Source organism: Vespula pensylvanica, chromosome 2 (genome assembly GCF_014466175.1).
Source record: "Vespula pensylvanica isolate Volc-1 chromosome 2, ASM1446617v1, whole genome shotgun sequence".
In the NCBI taxonomy this organism is placed as follows: domain Eukaryota; kingdom Metazoa; phylum Arthropoda; class Insecta; order Hymenoptera; family Vespidae; genus Vespula; species Vespula pensylvanica.
Window position 1 is genome coordinate 10,255,851 of NC_057686.1, and position 19,490 is coordinate 10,275,340.

Below are 19,490 nucleotides of genomic sequence, written 5' to 3' on the forward strand. Positions count from 1 at the left end.
AATAAAATCTTTTTTTTTTTTTTATCAATCGATCGGCCATCTATATCGAGTCTAGTCGATTGTTCGATCAACGTAAACATATCTACGATCATACGACTCAATGCAAAGTAAAAAAAAGATGTCAATGATTCAATTTAAATTCTCGTTTTTTCGACGAAGAAACAAAGTCAATCTTCAGATAGAATTCAATATCTTTCAATGGCACTTGTTACAAGATATAAATGTATACTTTTTTTCAACGTTTCATAGCTTACTAATTTCGAACGTGTCGTTGATAATACGTTTCGTTTCATTCGATAAGACGTTAGAGAAGGGGGAAAGCGTAACGTAATGTTCTTCATGCAGATACCAACGTAAGTACGAGAACGTTTGTTCGTATTCGATTAAATGTTCGGACAATATTGACTTGAGACTGGAATTTAACCAAGTAATTTCTTTTTCTTTTTATATTCAATTGTTTAAACACATTTATTCTCACCGATTGACTTGCCAATCTTTTTTACGAATCATTTTTGGTATCGGAATTGGAATACCCGAAGGTGGTAAAGTTTGGAACGCTATCTCCGTCAATAAATTACGACTCAAATCGCTTATGAAATTCATGCCAACATTATTCTCATCGAAAACGTCCTTGGACTTCATTTGTTGTCGCGGCGTCAGTTTATCTGTAATAGATAAGCGGGAAAAAAGAAGAGGATGTCGGGAATGAAAGAAGATCGAAATGAAATTTTCCAAAGAATTTTTCTACACTGTACACTGTACACTATAGTGTAACACTTTGTTTTTGTCTTTTTTTTTTTTTCTTTTCTTTTTCCTATCCAAAATAATAATTTACATTTGACGACTAACATAGAACGAAAGTATATGTAATGGAAGAAAGATGATATCATAATTACATTAATAATGTAATTTTAAAACTTATACGACAGTTTGCGACGATGAGAGAATAACATCTATAAACAAATCTTATGATACGTTAATATTTTATATGCTTGGCATACTGCAGTTAAAGGCTGAACTTAATCCCACCACTGTAAACAGGTAAAAATAGAAGAAGATTCGCGTGATAATTAATCTAAAATATAACTTATCGATAATCTTATGTATATAACAGAAAACGAAATATAAGACTTACGATAATCCGCATCTTTATGTTGGATTGTGTTATGTAAAGTCAATGCAAGATATGTGTGGTATTTTATATAACTGCTTTCCATTAAACTTAACTCCGTTACAGTATGTAATAGTTTGTTATAGTCCCAACGGTCTCGGATATGAACACACATTTCTATTAACTGTATTAAATAAGGGTCTGTGTTAGTAGGTAATATATAATACAAATTTATATACATATATAAATACGTACATAGGGCGATCGTTATTTAGATTTTTGAGGAATTTTGATAAGCGCACAAGCCCGGCTTAACTCGAAATAAATAAAAAGAAGTCATCTTCAAATTTCCGCCCTTTATTTTAATATTAAAGCGTGCCAAAGAATACATACTTTTTCATATGTTAATAACAGAGATTTTTAATATTTGTAAATATCATTTATTGAAACAAACAAAGAAAACGTAAAAATATTCAGTAAAGAAAGTACTCTTAATACATACGTGTGGTTTTTGTAAGAGTTAAATTTTTACGTTTTCTTTGCTCGTTTTAATAAACGATATCTAAGAGTATTTAAACCTCTGTTATTTAAACATAAAAAAAGATCTGAAATTTGAAAATGAATTTGAAATTATTTATTTCGAGCTAAACGTTGAGTTTACATCATTAGATGCAAAATAATAACCACCTTAATATACATACATTGTTAACAGTCGTCATTAGATCTTCAAATTCTTCCGTTAATAAACAATGTTTGTGAACTTTATCCAAATATTCTCTGTGGACTGAAATAGAAAAAAAATAGTTACATAATAGGAAGTTGTGGATGTAACATACAGTAGATTTTATGTACTATAATGTATACCAGATATAACTCCATCGAGACTATCGGCTTGAGTTAAAGATTGATCGAACATGAATCCTAAACTTTGTAATACTTGTCCTGATAGATAAGCATGAATCGATCCTATAGCATGCAATAACCAGAAACGTAAACTCTCAAGACGTCTTATTTGAAAGTGTTCAATATTGTTTTTCACATGTAGGGACTTTAAACCTTCTAGATCTAAAAGCAAAGAAGTTAAATTCACATGCATTTTTTGCAAATATATATTTAATTATAATTAAAAATGTAATATTTTACCCACGAATTTCAAATTATTTAACGTCCATAAGGCCCATTTTAATTTCAATTGAAATCGAAATATTTCGTTATACTTAGTTAGAATGTCTTCATTTAAGACAATATTTATGGGCCATCCCGTTGCATAATACAACGTTATACTATCTACAGCATGTACCACTTGATGCGTACTAACATCTTGTACTATAATAGACCAATGTGAACTAGAATCTGGCCATTGTTGAGAAAGTATTTCTTCTAATATACACGATAAAAAATATGAATTATTCCACATTTGATTAGTTTCTATCTGTAAAAAGCATGTTATTGATTTATCTATTTCATATCATATTATAACAATGGTTGTTAATTAAAAAAAATTCTGATGTACCTCGTGAAATAATATTTGATAAAATTTATTCATAATATGGCCAGCCTCCATCATATAAACGGATCTCATTAATCTCAAATGTGCTTCCAATTTATATTCCTGCATCATTATATTTTTTACTAACTTACTTGCACTACTGTAGCGTAAATCTAAAATTTCAGACAATATCTTTTCTAAAATTTTCTTTAATGGTAACGCGTGTTCTGCAACTTCCTGTAATCTATAAACGCATATATTTTTATTGTATAGATCGAATAAATATAGAAATCTGATAATACAAAAGTACCTATTAAACAATTTGTTTCGACGCTTGTTACAGGAGTTAGCAGATATACACTTGTTACCATCTACCATATCTTGCCCATATAAAGCTGGTGGTATATAATCCTTAAAGGCTTTCATTAAAAACGGATTGTTCACTGCTGATAATTGTTGTATTATATTTTTTTCCAAGTCTTCATCATACTCTGAAATAAACGAAATCCCATCTACTTCTGATGGCGACACATCAATTAATTCTTCTGATTGAGTTGTGTATTTGCATATTTCAGACAATAACGAGGTATAAAATTCATCTTTTAGTGAAATTCTCTCTTCTGAAAAAATTCGATTATATTTATGAAATATAACAATAAAATAGATTAATTATCGCAAGTGAACGTACCATCAGATTTCATTTTTTCATTCCACATTTCCGTGATACGATTTAACGATACAAGCAAGTCAATACTGTGTCCAATATGTTGCACCTTGGTAATTAGTAAATGCATAACATTATCCTTTAAACAAATATCATCCAAAGGTCTTATCAGAAATTTTACACACTGATCTTTATTTTTTGCAACTTCTTCATCTGAAATTCTAATACACACATATATATATATATACACATAAGTAGTTCTTATAAAAAATCTGGCAATTATTTCAATATCTTTTACCTTTCTATTATAAATTCGTCTCTCCAATCTTCTAAACGTCCTTCACCTAACAATGTATCAATAATATTCAAATATACAGGAATAATAGACAAATATAAATTAACGCATATATTTGTCTTTTCTTGACAGTGAGAATTTGTTATTTCCAAAAGCAAGTTTGAAAGTAATTTGGACGCACAGTTCCAATTAGTTGATAATTTCCAGTTGGATACAGACACTTTATGAACTTGGTGCAATATTTTTATTCTTTTTAAAGGCTTTTTTAGACGGGCTAATAAAGACAAAAGTGTCTGGCTACTAGCTGTAAAGACGACAGTAGTTAATAAATGTAAATATAATACATAACATTACATATACCTTGCGCTGTAATATCTTTCTCTATGTTTATAATCTCCATTCTAAAACTTAAGAGTTTTTCTTTAATCGCAGCATTATATGCTTCGTATATAAATGGTGGTTTTTTATACCCTAGGTAACTTGTATCTGTGCTCAATAACTCCTTGTCAAATTGTTCTATATCGTGTATCATAGACAAATATTCACAAAATGGAGATAGCATATTTTGAAAAGCAATCTGTAAGAATAATTTATAAAAATAATTGTATTTATATTGTCATCTAATTTTTCAAACACTTACAGTAGTTAAACTTGGTATAGATACATTAGGACGAATGTGAAATAAAAATTCACTTTCTTGCTTAAACACTGTCATCTGTGTCTGAACATGGAACATCCATAATATTTCCTTACATACTTGGTACTCATTAAGCAAAATAATATCGGATAAATCCTTATGAACTGTTTCATGCCTGTTTAATACATTAGATTACTTGGAAATATTGCGCTACACAACATGCTAAGGTCTGCAAAGAAATTACCAAATTTGACAGAAATGTGCATCGGGATATTTGCTGCAAACAGGATATTTATAAATCACCGATTCGTTCCACCATGTATTTTGAACGTTTGACATCAACCATTTTCTTGATTCAACCTCTTCTATTAATGACTGCATTACTATATCAGAGCTATATTTAACATCGCCTATTGATTCTGCAGACAATATTCCATCTACAGTTGTCAAAGTTGTTTCAACAGGAACACAAGAAAGGTTTGGTACTTCTTCTGCATCATCTGACCACTCCTATATACAGATAAATCTATGAATCAAGATATGCGATAAACAAACGTCTATTACATTAAACGCTTACATCACTACTTTCGCCATCCTTGAAATCACAAAAGAAATCTTCTTCTCCTTCTTTCAAATAATTTGCCCAATCAATCTCTTGAATAGCATCTTTTTCGTTTGCAATAGTGACATTAGAATTAAATTCTCCTTGAAAGGATTTTAAATTGTTCAAATCTGTTTTATCGATATCAGACGATAAATCTAACAATAAAGCCAATAAAGACCATTGTAAATCATACTGCGGATGATGGTCGAAATCAAAACTAGTTAAAAAGAAATCAACGAGTTCTTGAAACTTTTTGGCCTCTTTAAATTTCCCGTATATAGATAATTTGGTGATAATATTGTTGATAGATTGTTTCGTTGCATGACTGTTGACCGAAAGATATTGATGATGTTTGATATTGGATATAGCAAAACGTTCGCAAATTTGAAATCCTTCTTCATCTTCCTATTATTAGAAAAGAATAAAAGAAATTCGTACTGACGAGCAACAATTTTGAAGTTATTCAAATACAGTATAACCTACCTCGAAATCAGTTATCACCGTGATCAAAAGTTTTATGTCACTTTGTATATCCTTCAAGATTTTTGTTCCCATTATTTACGACTGTCGCATTTAAATCGATTAATTATTCCTTCATTAAAGAGAAATAAACAGAGCATTGCAGGTAAACAAGCCTTTTACGGTCACAAATCTTATAATCTGCTATGTAAAGGGGCGCTGACGTCGTCATTCAGACATTTTGGCGGTAAATATTTTTTGTACCACGCATAAAAGTAATAAAGTCAGATGTTTACTTTTCTAATCTAACTTGATTCTAGTTTAACTGTTCGTGCGTATTAGTATATTAGCTTCGACCGTGTCCTTTTTGGTAATGCTCTTTTCATTTAAACAAATAATAATATATTAGTTTATACATGAATGAATATACCTAATTAAAGTTATACGTATGAAGTAAAGAAAGGAGAATAAATTGATAAAAATACATAAACTCGTGGAATATAATGCGAATATAATTTATTATTTATCTATCAGGTATAAATAAATTATACTAACATGAAGTTTTATTAATTCAATAATGATTTATGATTTCTAACAGTGGAAATGTTAATATACGTTAGATTTATGTATTTAAGAATATTTATTATTAACTCTAAATGTAAGACTATCACGGATCTTTCAGAGACAATGGTAGATATATTGCAATTATAGTATACAATGTAATTTAGCTTTAATGCAGCTAAGAAATTCTACGTAACATAGAACATAATACTTTAAAAATAAGATAGTTATCTTGGACATATATATATATATATATATATATATATATATATATAAATCATGCAATACAAAATACTATCAAGATTCTAAGATTACACTGTATACTTGACGCAAATTGTATAATATTTTCAGACTTAAATTTTGCGTATTTGCTGTTTCTTATTTAATGAAGATAATTCTTACACATACATATATGCATACATGTATATATATGCGTATTATTTCTACACAAACGCGCGTACGCGCACACACACCAAAAGAGCATAGAAAATAAAGAAAGTAATGTGAAATAAAAATGCAATACCATCATCCATGAAAAAAAAATACACGCAAACGCACACGCACGACATGGAAAAAGAAAAAAAAAGAAAAAAAAAAAAGAAAATAAAAATGGAGAAACATTAGTCAACATAAATTTTATCTAAATATTTCAGGATATAACTATTTTAAAGGCTATCTTTGTACGTTAAGGTGATCTTTATAAGAAAGATAATAAATAAGAATAACAAAGAAGAATTTAGAAAAAAAAATCATTTAAAGTAGATACGCGAAAAAAGAAAGTTTTGCACTTTTTAATTAATCATTCGCAAAGAGATATCTACTTCTTCTATCGTAGAAATAAGATTATCAAGTCCAAATAGGAAGCCTTCTTCGTGATTGCCCTGCTCCCATGGATGTCTGTGTGTCACTTTAAGGCCATCTGGTAGTTCACGAGTTTTTGCAAAATCTATTAACCAAACTCCAACTTTTTCGTTGTCATAAATCATAAAGATACTGCTACCAATGATCTAAAAGGTAAATAATGTTAATTTACATATTGATTATAATTCAACGTATACGTGATCAAATACATACTTCATGAGTCTGAAAATATTTGGATTTTTCGATTTTCGTTCTTAAATTCTTAAGACGTATCAAAAGATTTCTACGAGTTTCCTCTTTCTGTCCAAGAAACGTTTTCATAGTACCTAGCACCTCTTTATGCGATTTAACTTTTTTTAAATCCGTGATGGGCGGTGCACCAGGTAATTTCATAGCTTCAATTCTGAATCCATGACTACATGTCGAACTTTGTTGTTCACGAAATTGCATATATCGTAATTTGGTTACAGCACGTTGTTCGTGTTCCTGTTTTGTAGGTGCATTCGGATCAACGGCAATCATCTTTTGGTATAGATCCGGTCTCGCCATGGTCTTTGATACTTCTGATTCTAAGAACGTTCGCGTACCCATTTTAATGTCCATCACGTGAGGATCGTTAAAACCAAATAGTAAATCCTGTAACTCGATAAACGTGTCTCCTTTGTATTCGACCTCCCTGTAATACCTAAATAATGCAATAATACTGATTATTGACTTTTTTAGGAAACTATATATAAATTGTCATTATATAAAATAATAATGGTAATTTAATTAACAAACTTCGGACATCACAATGATTTTTCTTTAATTCTAAGCAACATAAAGCTACATATTGCCATTATTCTTTTTATTCGTATTCAACAGCCAAAGCAAAAATTGATCACTGGCTTTTATTTATCGGCCGTTATATTAATTATTTATTTTTATATGCATAGTTATATATATATATACATACATACATACATACATATGTATATACGTACGTACATACCTAGGAATGCAATCTCGGAATGCATCATCTTTACTTAAAGCTTCGTATACAATGCGTTCGGTGTTCTCAGTTCCTCCACTTTTTCTCTTCCATACGGTACCAGGTCCAGCAGGTGCAAAACCATCAGGGTGTCCAGATAATTGGAACCAAGATTTCAATCTATTCTTTAGCAATACGTCACTAGCTGGTGCAGTAAGATCCAAAGCATTCTGAAAGGTAGACAAAATCATTTTAATTAGTAAGAATTCATAAATCAATGAATTTACTTCTTGTTTACTTTCATCGTTCGGTTAGATACTTACCAATGCAAGGAACTTTAAAGATAAATCCTCATCAGGCATAGTGGTATCCGAAAGAACAAGCGGGAATTGTTCCATCTTTTTGATAGTAGCCGCATCATTTGGTAATTTGACAATCGAATTGACGCTCCTTGGTCCAGCGCTGTTGGACCGATTGGTACCAACGGAAGTACTTCTTCTCCATTGCCGAAAGGCACTGTAATTGCTGTTACTCGAAGACGCATCCTTTTGCCGTCGTGTATCTTTACGTGTCGTAGAATCATGATTTATTCGGCTTTGCTCCTTGTTGGAAGACTGTAACAAGAAAAACCTACTAAGAATTTAATTCAGTCGAAATCATATGTTTGTGTGTGTACGATCTTTCATAATACAGATTTGAACTCTTTTGACATATTACATGTTTGGAAATTATTTCTTCGTTTTTATTCACTTTTCTAAGGAATACAATGTTAATCCTATATAACGTCATGCGACTTTGAAGTTGCATTTTCTACAACTTTTTTATATTTTTTCTTCACAAAAGTATCACAATTGGTTTATATCCCGAAAGTTAATATTTGTTAAATATAAATCATACTAGTATGGTATAATAATAAATATAATAAATAATAAAATTGTATTAATATAGTGTAATATATCGTGTAATAAATAATATAACATAGTGTAATAAAAAATTATATATGATTAATTTCATATTACTTAATTTTTTAATTTTACAGACAAAAATGAACAAATTTTGTTAATCTTCATAATGTCATATAATTTTGAAATTATATATTCAGATATCTACATTTTCTAAATGTTTTTGCTAATTTTTCTTCGCGAAAGTATCGCATTTAATATATATATATATATATATATATATATATATATATATATTATCATACTAATATAAATTTTACATTACATGTAATTTTTTGTTAGATATAAACAAAAAGAGATTGGATCTTATTTAAACATGGAAGCTTAAGAAAATTATATAAACGAACTAAAATAAAACTGGTCGCTGAAAATCAACAAAAAATAAATGAATATTTCATCTCTCTTAATTTATTGAAATAACGTAGACAAGTAAGTTCGACGTTCTTTTAGCATAATTTTTCTGTTTATTTACAGAAACATGAAAAAAAATGTTAATTTTTGAAATAATCCCCGTTATTTCCACATACTTTTCATATATTTCGGACAGCTAATTAATCTTGTTACAGTAGAAAAATGATTTTGATTCAATAAAATCAATGATGCTTTATTCGACTACATCAAAAAATTTGAAATAGGAATCTATCAAGTGATGTTGCAATAATCGAAAAAAGTAATAATTCGATAAGGAAAAATCTGGGAAATAATCTACATGAAGAAGAATTTTCCAGATCAGAAAAGAAATGATTTCCAGGATTCTTTCATTATATGTTGCTCGTCGTACAGCGGAATCACTTGGCTGATTTCATTGCCGGTAAAAGGTCTTTTGCGTCACTCAAATTAATGACTTATTATTAGTAACTCTTAGAATAATCGTTTCACCGGATTTGAACAACTCATAATAAAGAACATGTTTGAAATCCCATAAAATTTCTCGTCCTCCATTTTTTACGACATCATACTGCGTTATGCATCAGTAAGATCAAAATTATAACTTGGAAAGTTTTTAAACCACTGTTTGCACGTTTTATGGATCGCAACACCTTCACTTAAAGCGGAACAAATCATTTCGGCGAACTCTATGAAATATTTCTTTAAGTGAAAAGCAAAAAGAGTATAGGGTCTAATATACTCCTTTCGAAAAATGTAACGAACTATTGTTTTTCGAAGTTATTTCCCGAAGAAAGTAAAGTTATATAGTGCATTTAAAAGGATAAAATTGATACTTTAACATTCCAAAACGATAGGAACATATGTTAATTTAATTATAAGTAGAATTATAACTGATCGAATCTAAAGGCACCGAACTTATTTATATATCTAATACTAAAAATAGAATTACATACGATCACTATCGGGGTTGGTAATCGATGTAGAACTTACCGTATTATAAAGAGAGAAAAGAAAAAGAGAGAAAATGTTACATCAAGAATTAATACTTCCAATAGAAATAAACGGTGAATACAAACAATGTATTTGCGTTATCTTCCTCCATCAAGAATTTACTGCATAACAGTAAGAATAAACGTGTTAGCATGCGGGAGCGCGGAGACACTTGACAAAGACGTCAGAGTATGTGTAACGAAAGAAATAACGCATAATATACGGTGAGTACATTTTCTAGGTAAAAGCGCGCGTGGCACGTTTTTAACGGTAAAGTAATCAATTCTCTCTCCCCCTCTCTCTATCTTTCACAATCAACGTGACCTGTGTATAGTCTCTAATGGCGATTTAATGATCTCGTTTACTGACACGCGTAGCGTCATAGAAAAACAACGCAATTTATGATTCTCAAGATGTATATGAGCCGGTAATTACAAAAGTGGTTTAAATCGTATATTTTTCGTTTTGAAATATTTTGAGATTCGGGTTTGAATTATTCACAAATTATTTTTCTATATATATAATGAAGAAACGCTACAAGATAAGATGTATAAATTTAAAATATATTTTTTATTAAAGAATGTAATCTCCAATGATAAAATAAATCAACAAGATACGTTTCTTTTTATCAGATTACTTCATTTCGAAGATAGAATTTAACATCTATGATATCATCAATTTCTAGTAAAATATCCGATCGATCGGTTTTACACGAAATGATTTGTAATCACGTTGAATAATGGTGAACACCTAATGGTCGACACCACAGGCAGATTGAAACTACGTACCTTGATTTACATGAAGAAAATAAGAGGGGAAAAAAGAACGATGTAACTTCGGCACTTTGAAGAGTGAATGCATACATCGATAGATATATAGATAAATGCACACATATATGTAAGTATATTAAAGTGGAAGAAAAGTATGTATATTCTACTTTATTTAGTCGAATATTTTCGTTCGATGTTACGAAGTTAAAATCGTTGACGAAAACGACAAATAAAGATGACAAATACGCATCCGATAATTGCGGCGCCATCAATTTTTATAGCTTTGTTATTATTTCACGATGTAGATATGTTGTATACAGTACTTGTTTGTTCTCCACCTTAAATAGTAAGGATACATCATGTGGTAAGAAAGAGTATTGATATTCGTACATATATGGCATTCGTTATTATCGACATTCGTTATTATGGTCGCCACGTTTTCATAGTTAAAATAGCATCTCAAATGAAGAAGAGACGAAGCGAAGACCAGGTGTCCGTGTATCACGGAATTCAATGAATTGCGACGCGTCACTCATTCTAATTCTGTTTTGCAAGGTAAAGGAACCTAGAGGGCACGAGGAAATTGAATTAGCGAATTACGTTTGACCAACAGATACGACGGTCTTCTCCTTCAATAGAATAACGTAAGATAGCATCGAGGTCAAAAAGCGATCGCAAATTCTTCAGCCATTACCATGTACGTAAGGTGTTTGCGAAATCGAATATTCGAATAAGGTGTTTCTCTTTCTCAAAACTCTTCAGAAAGAGGATCATATTTCTGCACTCAAGTTAAAAAATAAGAAAAAAAAAAAAAAAAAAGAATAAACGAAACGATCTCTTCGTTTTCGTCCTTGCATACACATGCAGTTGATAATGATCTCTTAGCTGCGATCTCGTTTACGTCAACCGTCAGATAAATTCAAAGTTCGCGCCCTTATTTGCATAGACTCGTATTATATACAAGAGATCATCGCTTTTTTGTTCTCTCTCTCTCTCTCCCTCTCTCGATGATCTTTCACGTCAACATTTCACGATGGAATTCCCATCCACGACGCTTTATTGTAACGACACAACGATGACAACGACCTAGCCTTGCACACGTGTATCGATTTGCGTGCCAAACGATCGAATAAAAAAGCTAAACGACCGCGATGCGTTATTATCAATGGTAAAAAACGTCAGCGAACCGGATACGTGTTTTCATACCGTCCAATGACACTTTGCATTCTATTATATTCATTCGATGGATTTATCTTCATCGATTTATTCTCATTCGAGATAATAATAATAATCGATGTAATTCTCAAATAATTATTACATAAACTTTAATAAAAATTTGTATCTACCGACGAAGTTATTATCACTTTCACTCTTACAAATGTTTAAAAAAATAAAAAAATATTATTATGAGTCAGAGATTATACCTTTCTCTTTCTAATCTTTTTCTAATCAAGGTAATCACGATCATAAGAAAATGAGCGGAATGACGGTAACGATGACTCCGGGATCGAGTAAAGTTTACCGTGACATAAATACTGTAACGATCTCGTTTTGATATTACACAAACCTTCATTGTACTCATATTATCTTGTATATGCGCGCGTGCGCGTGAGAGAGAGAGAGAGAGAGAGAGAGAGAGAGAGAGAGAGAGAGAGAGAGAGAGAGAGAGAGAGAAATCTATTACTAGATTTTGATTTCATCTAATTGTACCTTGTCTTCGCGTACATATTGCGATTATGGAAAAAGACATAAAAACAAAGGGGAGAAAAAGGTAAAGAATAAAAGATTAGATGATGTCAACGATAAATCACTATGTCAATCGGAAAGGACATTAATGCTAACGAGATACATCGTAGGTCAATTACTACATTTTTTACTTATCTTTGGACGTAAAAAAAAAAACAACAAAAAAAAGTAAATTACTTAATCATCACTTAATAGAGCATTTGAGAAGCCAAACTGATCGATTCCAATTTTAGTAAATTTCTCTATTTGAACACGATGATTAATGCTTCGAACTTGAGAGGCTTCATTATTATGTGTCGGGACTGTGAAGTTACCGTAAATGGAGAGGGGAATAAAGAAGAAAAGAGAGGGAGAAAGAAAAGGAGGATATTGTTTCTTTCGACCTTCAATAGGTTTTAACGATCTTCTCGCATTTCGTCACACGCACAATAAAACAATCGTACGATCTTTTTTCTTCAACATTTTTAACTAGCAAAAATTAATGAACTACAATTTTAACCTCGAAGTGACCATTAAATTCGATCTGCGAATTCTAAACAAAATGCGACGAATTTTTTTCTTCTTTTTTCTTTCAGTTATACACTCCTCTGTGCGTGTGTGTGTTATGATACTTTTTCAAAGATATTTTTTCTTTTAATTTCAGCGATTGAAATTCCGTAATATATATTTATTAAAATAAAAAAATTAAATCTCTCTCTCTCTCTCTCTCTCTCTCTCTCTCTCTCTCTCTCTCTCTCTCTCTCTCTCTCTTTCTTTCTTGGAAAAGGAATTATAAAAACAAAGAAAAAGAAGGAAATAAAACATTCTACTGTGTTCCGTTTTACACATTCATCTTTTTCTTCGTAAACGTTTTCTTCAAACATATTCGTATTCTCGTGATTGATAACATTTAGAGAAAATGAATTATTTATAACTTTCCGATGATTTACAGCACACTCACTCGAGGATAAATACTTTACGAAATAACGAGTTAACCTATATGTATTGAGATGAAAATAGATTGACCATTTATTCTTTAGCGTGTTTTCAAGCGATTTCGACACAAATCTATAGAGATGAGTCAAGATATTAAAATTTTGAAAAGAAAGAAAGAGAGAGAGAGAAAACTACACCGGATAAAAGCGATGACGTAAATGTCGGTCAAGTTTCGTCGAAACCCACATTACAAGCTTGCTCGACCACGAGATTAAATAGTATCACGAAGCGAGAGAGCAGAGAGCGGTGTAACGAGTATACGTGTAACGGGTCAATGATCTTCCGTTGGAAAGCGGGTAGTTTCACGAATCAACGAGGGCATGAACTCTTTATGCCGACGTCAGCATCGACGCTCTACGTTATGCACGATATTCATCTCTTTTATTCATAGATAGGAGATATCATCACACTCCTCTGTTGAATGTTGCCTATTTAAGGATAATCATTTCACAATGATTCTTTATAGAGCAAATGTTCAAAGTACAAAAAAGATTTTAAAATGTATCTCCCGTCGATCTCATCGATAATCATAAATGTATTGTTGGTTGCAGTATAAACGATACCTTTTACCGATGATGCATTATTTATTTGTTTAGGTATACAATTTTCTTTTATTCGTTTGTTGTTTCATTCAAAGTTCCATTCTACGACTACAAGATAATAACTGGTTTATAAAGATCCTATCTAGTAAAAAGTTATATATAAAACATTGTAATGTAGTTCAAAAGTTCTACATATAAGACAAGCATTTTCCTAAATTTTAAATTTAAAGTATCAGAAGAAACTTCCTCGTTTTATCATTCTTTTGTCAGAGGCGGAATTGTTATCTTGGAAATGAATACAAAGATATCGTGGAGCTAGAATAAAACGAGGTATTTCTAGTTCGTTGAAAGCCACACCCACAGTTTCGGTTCAAAGATATGTATCGCATAGAAGAAAAAGATTTAAATATTGAGAAATTCTCAAGGTATATAATTTACAACTTTAAATCATTTTATGGTTGTTTATATGAGATTGTATTTGACGATAATATACAAATAGTTGGCAACTGGTAGGTTTAGATCAATAAACATAGATGTAGAAGCAAAGATTAATGGTTCGAGATAACAATCTTATTCTCATCAAATAGGTTTGCATACCTTGTTGAAGTGAGCCTGCAGAAGCCGCTCATACTGATCGACAGCACGCAGACAAAGTCTCGTGGTGAATGTTTCCATTCGCGTTGGTAGGGGCGCGTGGCACACGCTACTTGACATTATTCCTTTTTTTCTACACTCCTATCTCTCTATTTTTCTTCTTTTTTTTTTCCTTTCAAATTAAACATGCACTTCCCGTACGCAAGTTAAAGCGTCACTCAGATATATGAACTAGACACGCACACACTTACGAATCATCGATATATATCGATATATATAAAGTTAAAAATCAAGCTAACCTCTCAAATGCTTCTGGACTTTAAAGTAAAGAGTGTTCAGAAGGTTATCATTCGTTGTTTTCTCGTATGCGTCGATATAGATGTAGAAAGAAAACACCATAAGAAAAACTTGCGTACGCGCCGTAGAAATGAAAATCAGTCGAAAAAGAGAAAGCAAGTGTTGCGTCCTTCGACCAATGAGGATGCGAGAATACCAATCGGGGGATACGATTTGATTGGTCGTATTAAAGATGAATTTGTTTTTTCTTTCGCCTTGACTTTCTTTACATCTTCTTCAATGAATTTTATTTATATTTTGAAAATTTTTATTTCACATTGATTTTTTATCTATTCTCTATTAGAAGAAATCTTGTCTATAACAAGAAAATTCAAGCAACGTGTACAATCGTATATGAGAGAAAAAAGATGATGAATCGCTGAAGTGAAACACACTAACACCTCTCTCGATGTTTCGCGATATACTGACTCGCCAAGGAAGCACAAGAGTAATTTTATCGGCTCGCTTCTCTTTTGCGACGAAGCGTCGAGTGCCGACGTCGAATAGCGATGTCGAATAGCGGCGTCGAATAGCGGCGTCGAGCCGCCGTCAGACTTGCGTAGATACGTTCACACTCGCATTGTGTAGTGCGCGAGAGTCGATGATTATTCGGGTCACAGCCCCTGCATCTTTTATTTCGAAGAAAGTACATTTATTTCTTGCAACAATTACGTTGCATTTAAAGATATATTTCTATTTAATATGCATGAATATATATCTATCATGATTTTTAATAAAAAGACTTGAAAACATGATTCGCCTGTCTGTTCTTTAGGAAACTATGTTGATAAGTGTTTATTTACATCAATATATCAATAAGGTGAGCAATTGATGAGACACGTGGCTCGCGCCCCTACTTACCTGCTCCGATAAGAAATTTGACAGCATTGTGCTTTGTGAATCGTTAATTGCATGGTTTTTGTTTTAAAATATGGAATGACGGCTAATGGGGGAATGGATCGATTAATGGTAGGGATTGTGTGGCCTATGGCGAAGAAGTTATCCACCTCTGATTTAAATTATGTTATCCTTTTAATTTACGCGCTTTTTTCGCCATCTTAAAATGGCGGAGATCTTTTTTGGAACTCTTTCTCTCTGATACATTTGTCATACAATAATATTATACATATAATAATGCATTTAATTATTATTAGCGCAGTTTGATCATTATTGTTTTGTCAGTCAACTTGGCTTAAAATAATCGCAAGAAACGAATGTAATTTGAAAATTTTCTAACTCCCGATGATATATTATCTTTGATAGATATTACTAACATCAGCCAATTTGTATCCCAACCAACGTACATCTGGCTCGAACGATTATCATCAACTCGTGTCTGTAGCAAGCCTCTCAAAGGAAAAGTTGATATTATGTTCGCAATTGGCAAAAGAAAATAACGGGTACGAGGGGGTAAAAGAATTCAAATGATTAATTATAACCGATAGAAATGTAAATTTCTTGCGCTTTGTTTTAAATCAAGAAGATATTAATTATAAATATGGAATTTTACATTTACGTCAATAAGTTCTAAATTAGACATGCATATTGATACCGTTATCGTAACAAATTTAGATTATTGCATTATGCCGAGAATCAGTAAAAATGCAATAACCAATCGTTGGATAGTCTCTACTGACTAAACAAGTTGCAAGAATCGATTGATTTTAATTGAATTCGGAAAGAAAACGCGCTTGATTTTTTTTTTATTTTACATCAGTTGACATTAGAACGTTCATATCGTTCGTTATGATCAAAACAGAGTAAAAAAGCGAATTTCTTGATTTTCATTTATGAATGTATATATGTACAGCCGTAAGTATATGTATATTATTGAAATAGTCGTTTATTTTTATATGTTCCTTAATCGTAGGTATTAATCGTAGGTACTAAACTCTTTCTTTCTAATTTAAGATCAATGATTTTTGAGCAGTGAGGCATGTTACTCCTCTCTGCAGGGGCGTTTATAAAACTTAAACATTATTACACTAAACAGAATTAAGACATTATCCGTACCTCTATATTTATTCTTATCAAATACATTTGCATATCTTAATTTTGTTCCAAAAAAGTATACCATCTTATAATAAAAAAATGTTTGTGTGAAAAGCAGCGTTTTAGATAAACATATACCGTCTCGCTGTTCATGAAACGAGAATTTCTGATAAGTATTATACCACGTTGGACATTTCTCTTTCCATTTTATTTCTCTCTCTCTCTCTCTCTCTCTCTCTCTCTCTCTCTCTCTCTCTCTCTCGCTCTCTCTCTCTCGCTCTCTTTCATTAATTCAAGTTGCAAATGGAATTCATATTGCGTTTCAAAGCTTTGACCATTTCATGCTTTTCATATTTTCTACATCTACTTTGTTAACGTAAAAAAACATCTGAGAAAGTCGATATCAGTCGAAAGTATTTTAATCATTTTTTATTTTTGAAATACTCGGATTGAAAATTACAAAAAGTGTAATAGATACGGATATAAATTTCCACGTGATTTTTGATAGAAACGATAAAACATGAAAGAAAGAATTAAACGAAATATTGAAAGCGATGAAACGACGTTGAATTGTCGTTAATTTTGAAAGAATCTTTACGATAATGAAATTTCAAGGGATTATGTTATACAGGCGCGTTTTGTTCGTATCATTTTCACGTGTTACGTGAATATGGAAGAATGTTTAAGATAACTGACAGAAAGATTATTCACGTCGATGAAATGGTAATCATTTTCCAGCGATTAGCCATGTATCATCTCGAAGAGTATCTCGCAACTATTCAATTTGTAAAGATTCGCTGTTATTCTTTGATACCGATCAATGATGATTCATCGTGTTTGATTGATCATGTATTAACGATTTTAAAAGGAATTGAAATGCTTTTGAAGAAGAACTTATCGTATAACATTCTTTGTAGTTACTTAATATCATAAATATTTAGGTCGATCACCTTTTTCGATCATTCGAATCCTCCACATTTTCATAGCACATACATATATGTATCAAGCTACTACGAATTTCATCCTAGACGATAGCAGCCATCATGTTTATAACAACGATAGGAATAAGAATGAGTTGGATATATACATAAATTAACGACCGGAACTGACATGCACGTATAGGTATGTACATATATATATATATATATATATATATATATATATATATATACCTACTACGTACATAGGATGATAGCAATTTTGTAAAATATATTTTTTGGATGATCGTCGAGCATGTGCAATAAAAAAAGAAAAGAATGGTAATAAAATAATATCTTTAGGAACGTTTAACAAATTTCATTTTAATCTCTCTATATATAGGTATACAGAGTATATATAAAAGCCGACGAAATCTAGAACATTATTCAATCTTATTTCACTTTTTTTTTTGTTTACTTTATTTTATATAAGTTCAAACTCGATATGTTTAATACATTTATACATATGTATATCCATGTACGTGCGTACGTGCGTACTCCTCGCATTTCTTTACGTCAGTGCAATAAGACACCGACAACGAGGTATAATACTTTTCATATTCGTCAAAAACAAAAGTTCAGTGACTGTAGAAATAGAAATTTGCGTGGTACGTGAAATTTTATTTTATCTCGTTCAATTCCGATTTTTTTAATTTATCCTTACCGTCCTTTCCAAGAAGGGAAATGATTTCTACATAAAAATAACAAGCCATGTCTCTAACAATCAAATCATAAACTTATGTTAGTTCGAAGTACTTCTTGTGCAGCTTGTCTCTCTGTCGTTTCGATTAATTTCGTATCTCTCTCTCTCTCTCCCCCCCTCTCTCTCTCTCACTCTTTCTCTGTCTGTCATGTGCATACATATCACGACGGTTTTTCTTCGTCGTATGACGCTAATACTTTCATAAACACAGATATAGATACGAGTTTTCAGTGGCACTCATAACTGCACTTTTGTTCGTGCTTCTAAAAGAAGATAAGAAAACAAAATTTTTTTTTAATTTATGTTTTTCGAGAACATGATTTCTTTCTTCCAAACATTTCTTTATTTTGTTTTCCTTTCATCCTAAGTTCTAAGCAAAGACGTAAAGACGGCAAAATTGTCGAAGCGATAACAATGAGAACATTGTGTCGAGTCAGCAAGTGCGTCAAAGAAAAAAAAACAAGAGAGAGAGAGAGACGTTGGAAGATGTCATGACAGTATCAAAACAGGAAGGAGACTTTTACGATGAATTGTCACAAACGGAATACAGGATATGACTAGTCATGTCATCCATGGTAGATTCTATACATGAGTGTATATTCAAAGGTAAGATTGCTGGAAGCGAATTGTACGATTCTGGTTTCGAACTGAAAGATTTTCTGATTCAATCAAACTAAATTTGATCCTCAATCCATCTCTCATAATCAAATTTTGTTTCGTGTCTACACAAAAATTTTATAATGTAAAAGTTATAGAGTATTATTATACTTAATTATTATTATACTAAGTTTATTATGTACTATATTAGCACGTTTTTAAGTACATTAAGTTATATTTAGATATTATAATATAATATAATATA

At 31.3% G+C, this 19,490-nt stretch overlaps 2 protein-coding genes and 1 long non-coding RNA gene across 7 annotated transcripts; 1 reads left to right on the plus strand and 2 right to left on the minus strand.

Annotated features, from left to right (window-relative positions):
* Window positions 1–16: 16 nt before the first annotated feature.
* LOC122627297 lies at window positions 17–1,187 on the plus strand. The gene is made up of 2 exons (XR_006326828.1): window positions 17–427; window positions 540–1,187. It is a non-coding gene; the product is annotated as an uncharacterized LOC122627297 (long non-coding RNA).
* Window positions 723–5,616, minus strand: LOC122627294 (gamma-tubulin complex component 5). Of its 4 annotated transcripts, none has more exons than XM_043808351.1 (14): window positions 5,284–5,609; window positions 4,774–5,205; window positions 4,441–4,706; window positions 4,224–4,371; window positions 3,920–4,136; window positions 3,563–3,863; window positions 3,289–3,485; window positions 2,911–3,220; window positions 2,625–2,844; window positions 2,255–2,543; window positions 1,976–2,176; window positions 1,813–1,895; window positions 1,136–1,295; window positions 723–1,031 (listed from the first exon to the last, which is right to left on the minus strand). In XM_043808351.1, the coding sequence occupies exons 1-14, from the start codon at window positions 5,353–5,355 to the stop codon at window positions 985–987; spliced, it is 2,943 nt and encodes a 980-aa protein (XP_043664286.1). In that variant the 5' UTR covers window positions 5,356–5,609; the 3' UTR covers window positions 723–984. The 4 variants fall into 4 exon arrangements, with proteins under 4 accessions (XP_043664286.1, XP_043664285.1, XP_043664287.1 ...); XM_043808350.1 differs by having other exon boundaries at window positions 4,200–4,371; window positions 5,284–5,606; XM_043808352.1 differs by lacking the exon at window positions 723–1,031 and having other exon boundaries at window positions 1,164–1,295; window positions 1,799–1,895; window positions 4,200–4,371; window positions 5,284–5,614.
* A 458-nt stretch (window positions 5,617–6,074) lies between these two features.
* Window positions 6,075–15,456, minus strand: LOC122627295 (inositol-trisphosphate 3-kinase homolog). Of its 2 annotated transcripts, none has more exons than XM_043808355.1 (5): window positions 14,624–15,456; window positions 7,975–8,281; window positions 7,673–7,881; window positions 6,895–7,366; window positions 6,075–6,827 (listed from the first exon to the last, which is right to left on the minus strand). In XM_043808355.1, the coding sequence occupies exons 1-5, from the start codon at window positions 14,653–14,655 to the stop codon at window positions 6,612–6,614; spliced, it is 1,236 nt and encodes a 411-aa protein (XP_043664290.1). In that variant the 5' UTR covers window positions 14,656–15,456; the 3' UTR covers window positions 6,075–6,611. The 2 variants fall into 2 exon arrangements, with proteins under 2 accessions (XP_043664290.1, XP_043664289.1); XM_043808354.1 differs by having other exon boundaries at window positions 7,975–8,265; window positions 14,624–15,455.
* Between the last annotated feature and the right edge of the window lie 4,034 nt (window positions 15,457–19,490).

Coding starts and splice junctions, on each gene's coding strand:
- LOC122627295 (XM_043808354.1), bottom strand. CDS start 14,740: ATGTCAAGTAGCGTGTGCCACGCGCCCCTACCAACGCGAATGGAAACA. Junction 7,882..7,974: donor CTTTAAAGTTCCTTGCATTG/GTAAGTATCTAA, acceptor TCTACCTTTCAG/AATGCTTTGGATCTTACTGC. Junction 7,367..7,672: donor TTCCGAGATTGCATTCCTAG/GTATGTACGTAC, acceptor TGCATTATTTAG/GTATTACAGGGAGGTCGAAT.
- LOC122627294 (XM_043808350.1), bottom strand. CDS start 5,355: ATGGGAACAAAAATCTTGAAGGATATACAAAGTGACATAAAACTTTTG. Junction 3,864..3,919: donor GAAAGATATTACAGCGCAAG/GTATATGTAATG, acceptor TCGTCTTTACAG/CTAGTAGCCAGACACTTTTG. Junction 2,177..2,254: donor AAATAATTTGAAATTCGTGG/GTAAAATATTAC, acceptor CTTTGCTTTTAG/ATCTAGAAGGTTTAAAGTCC.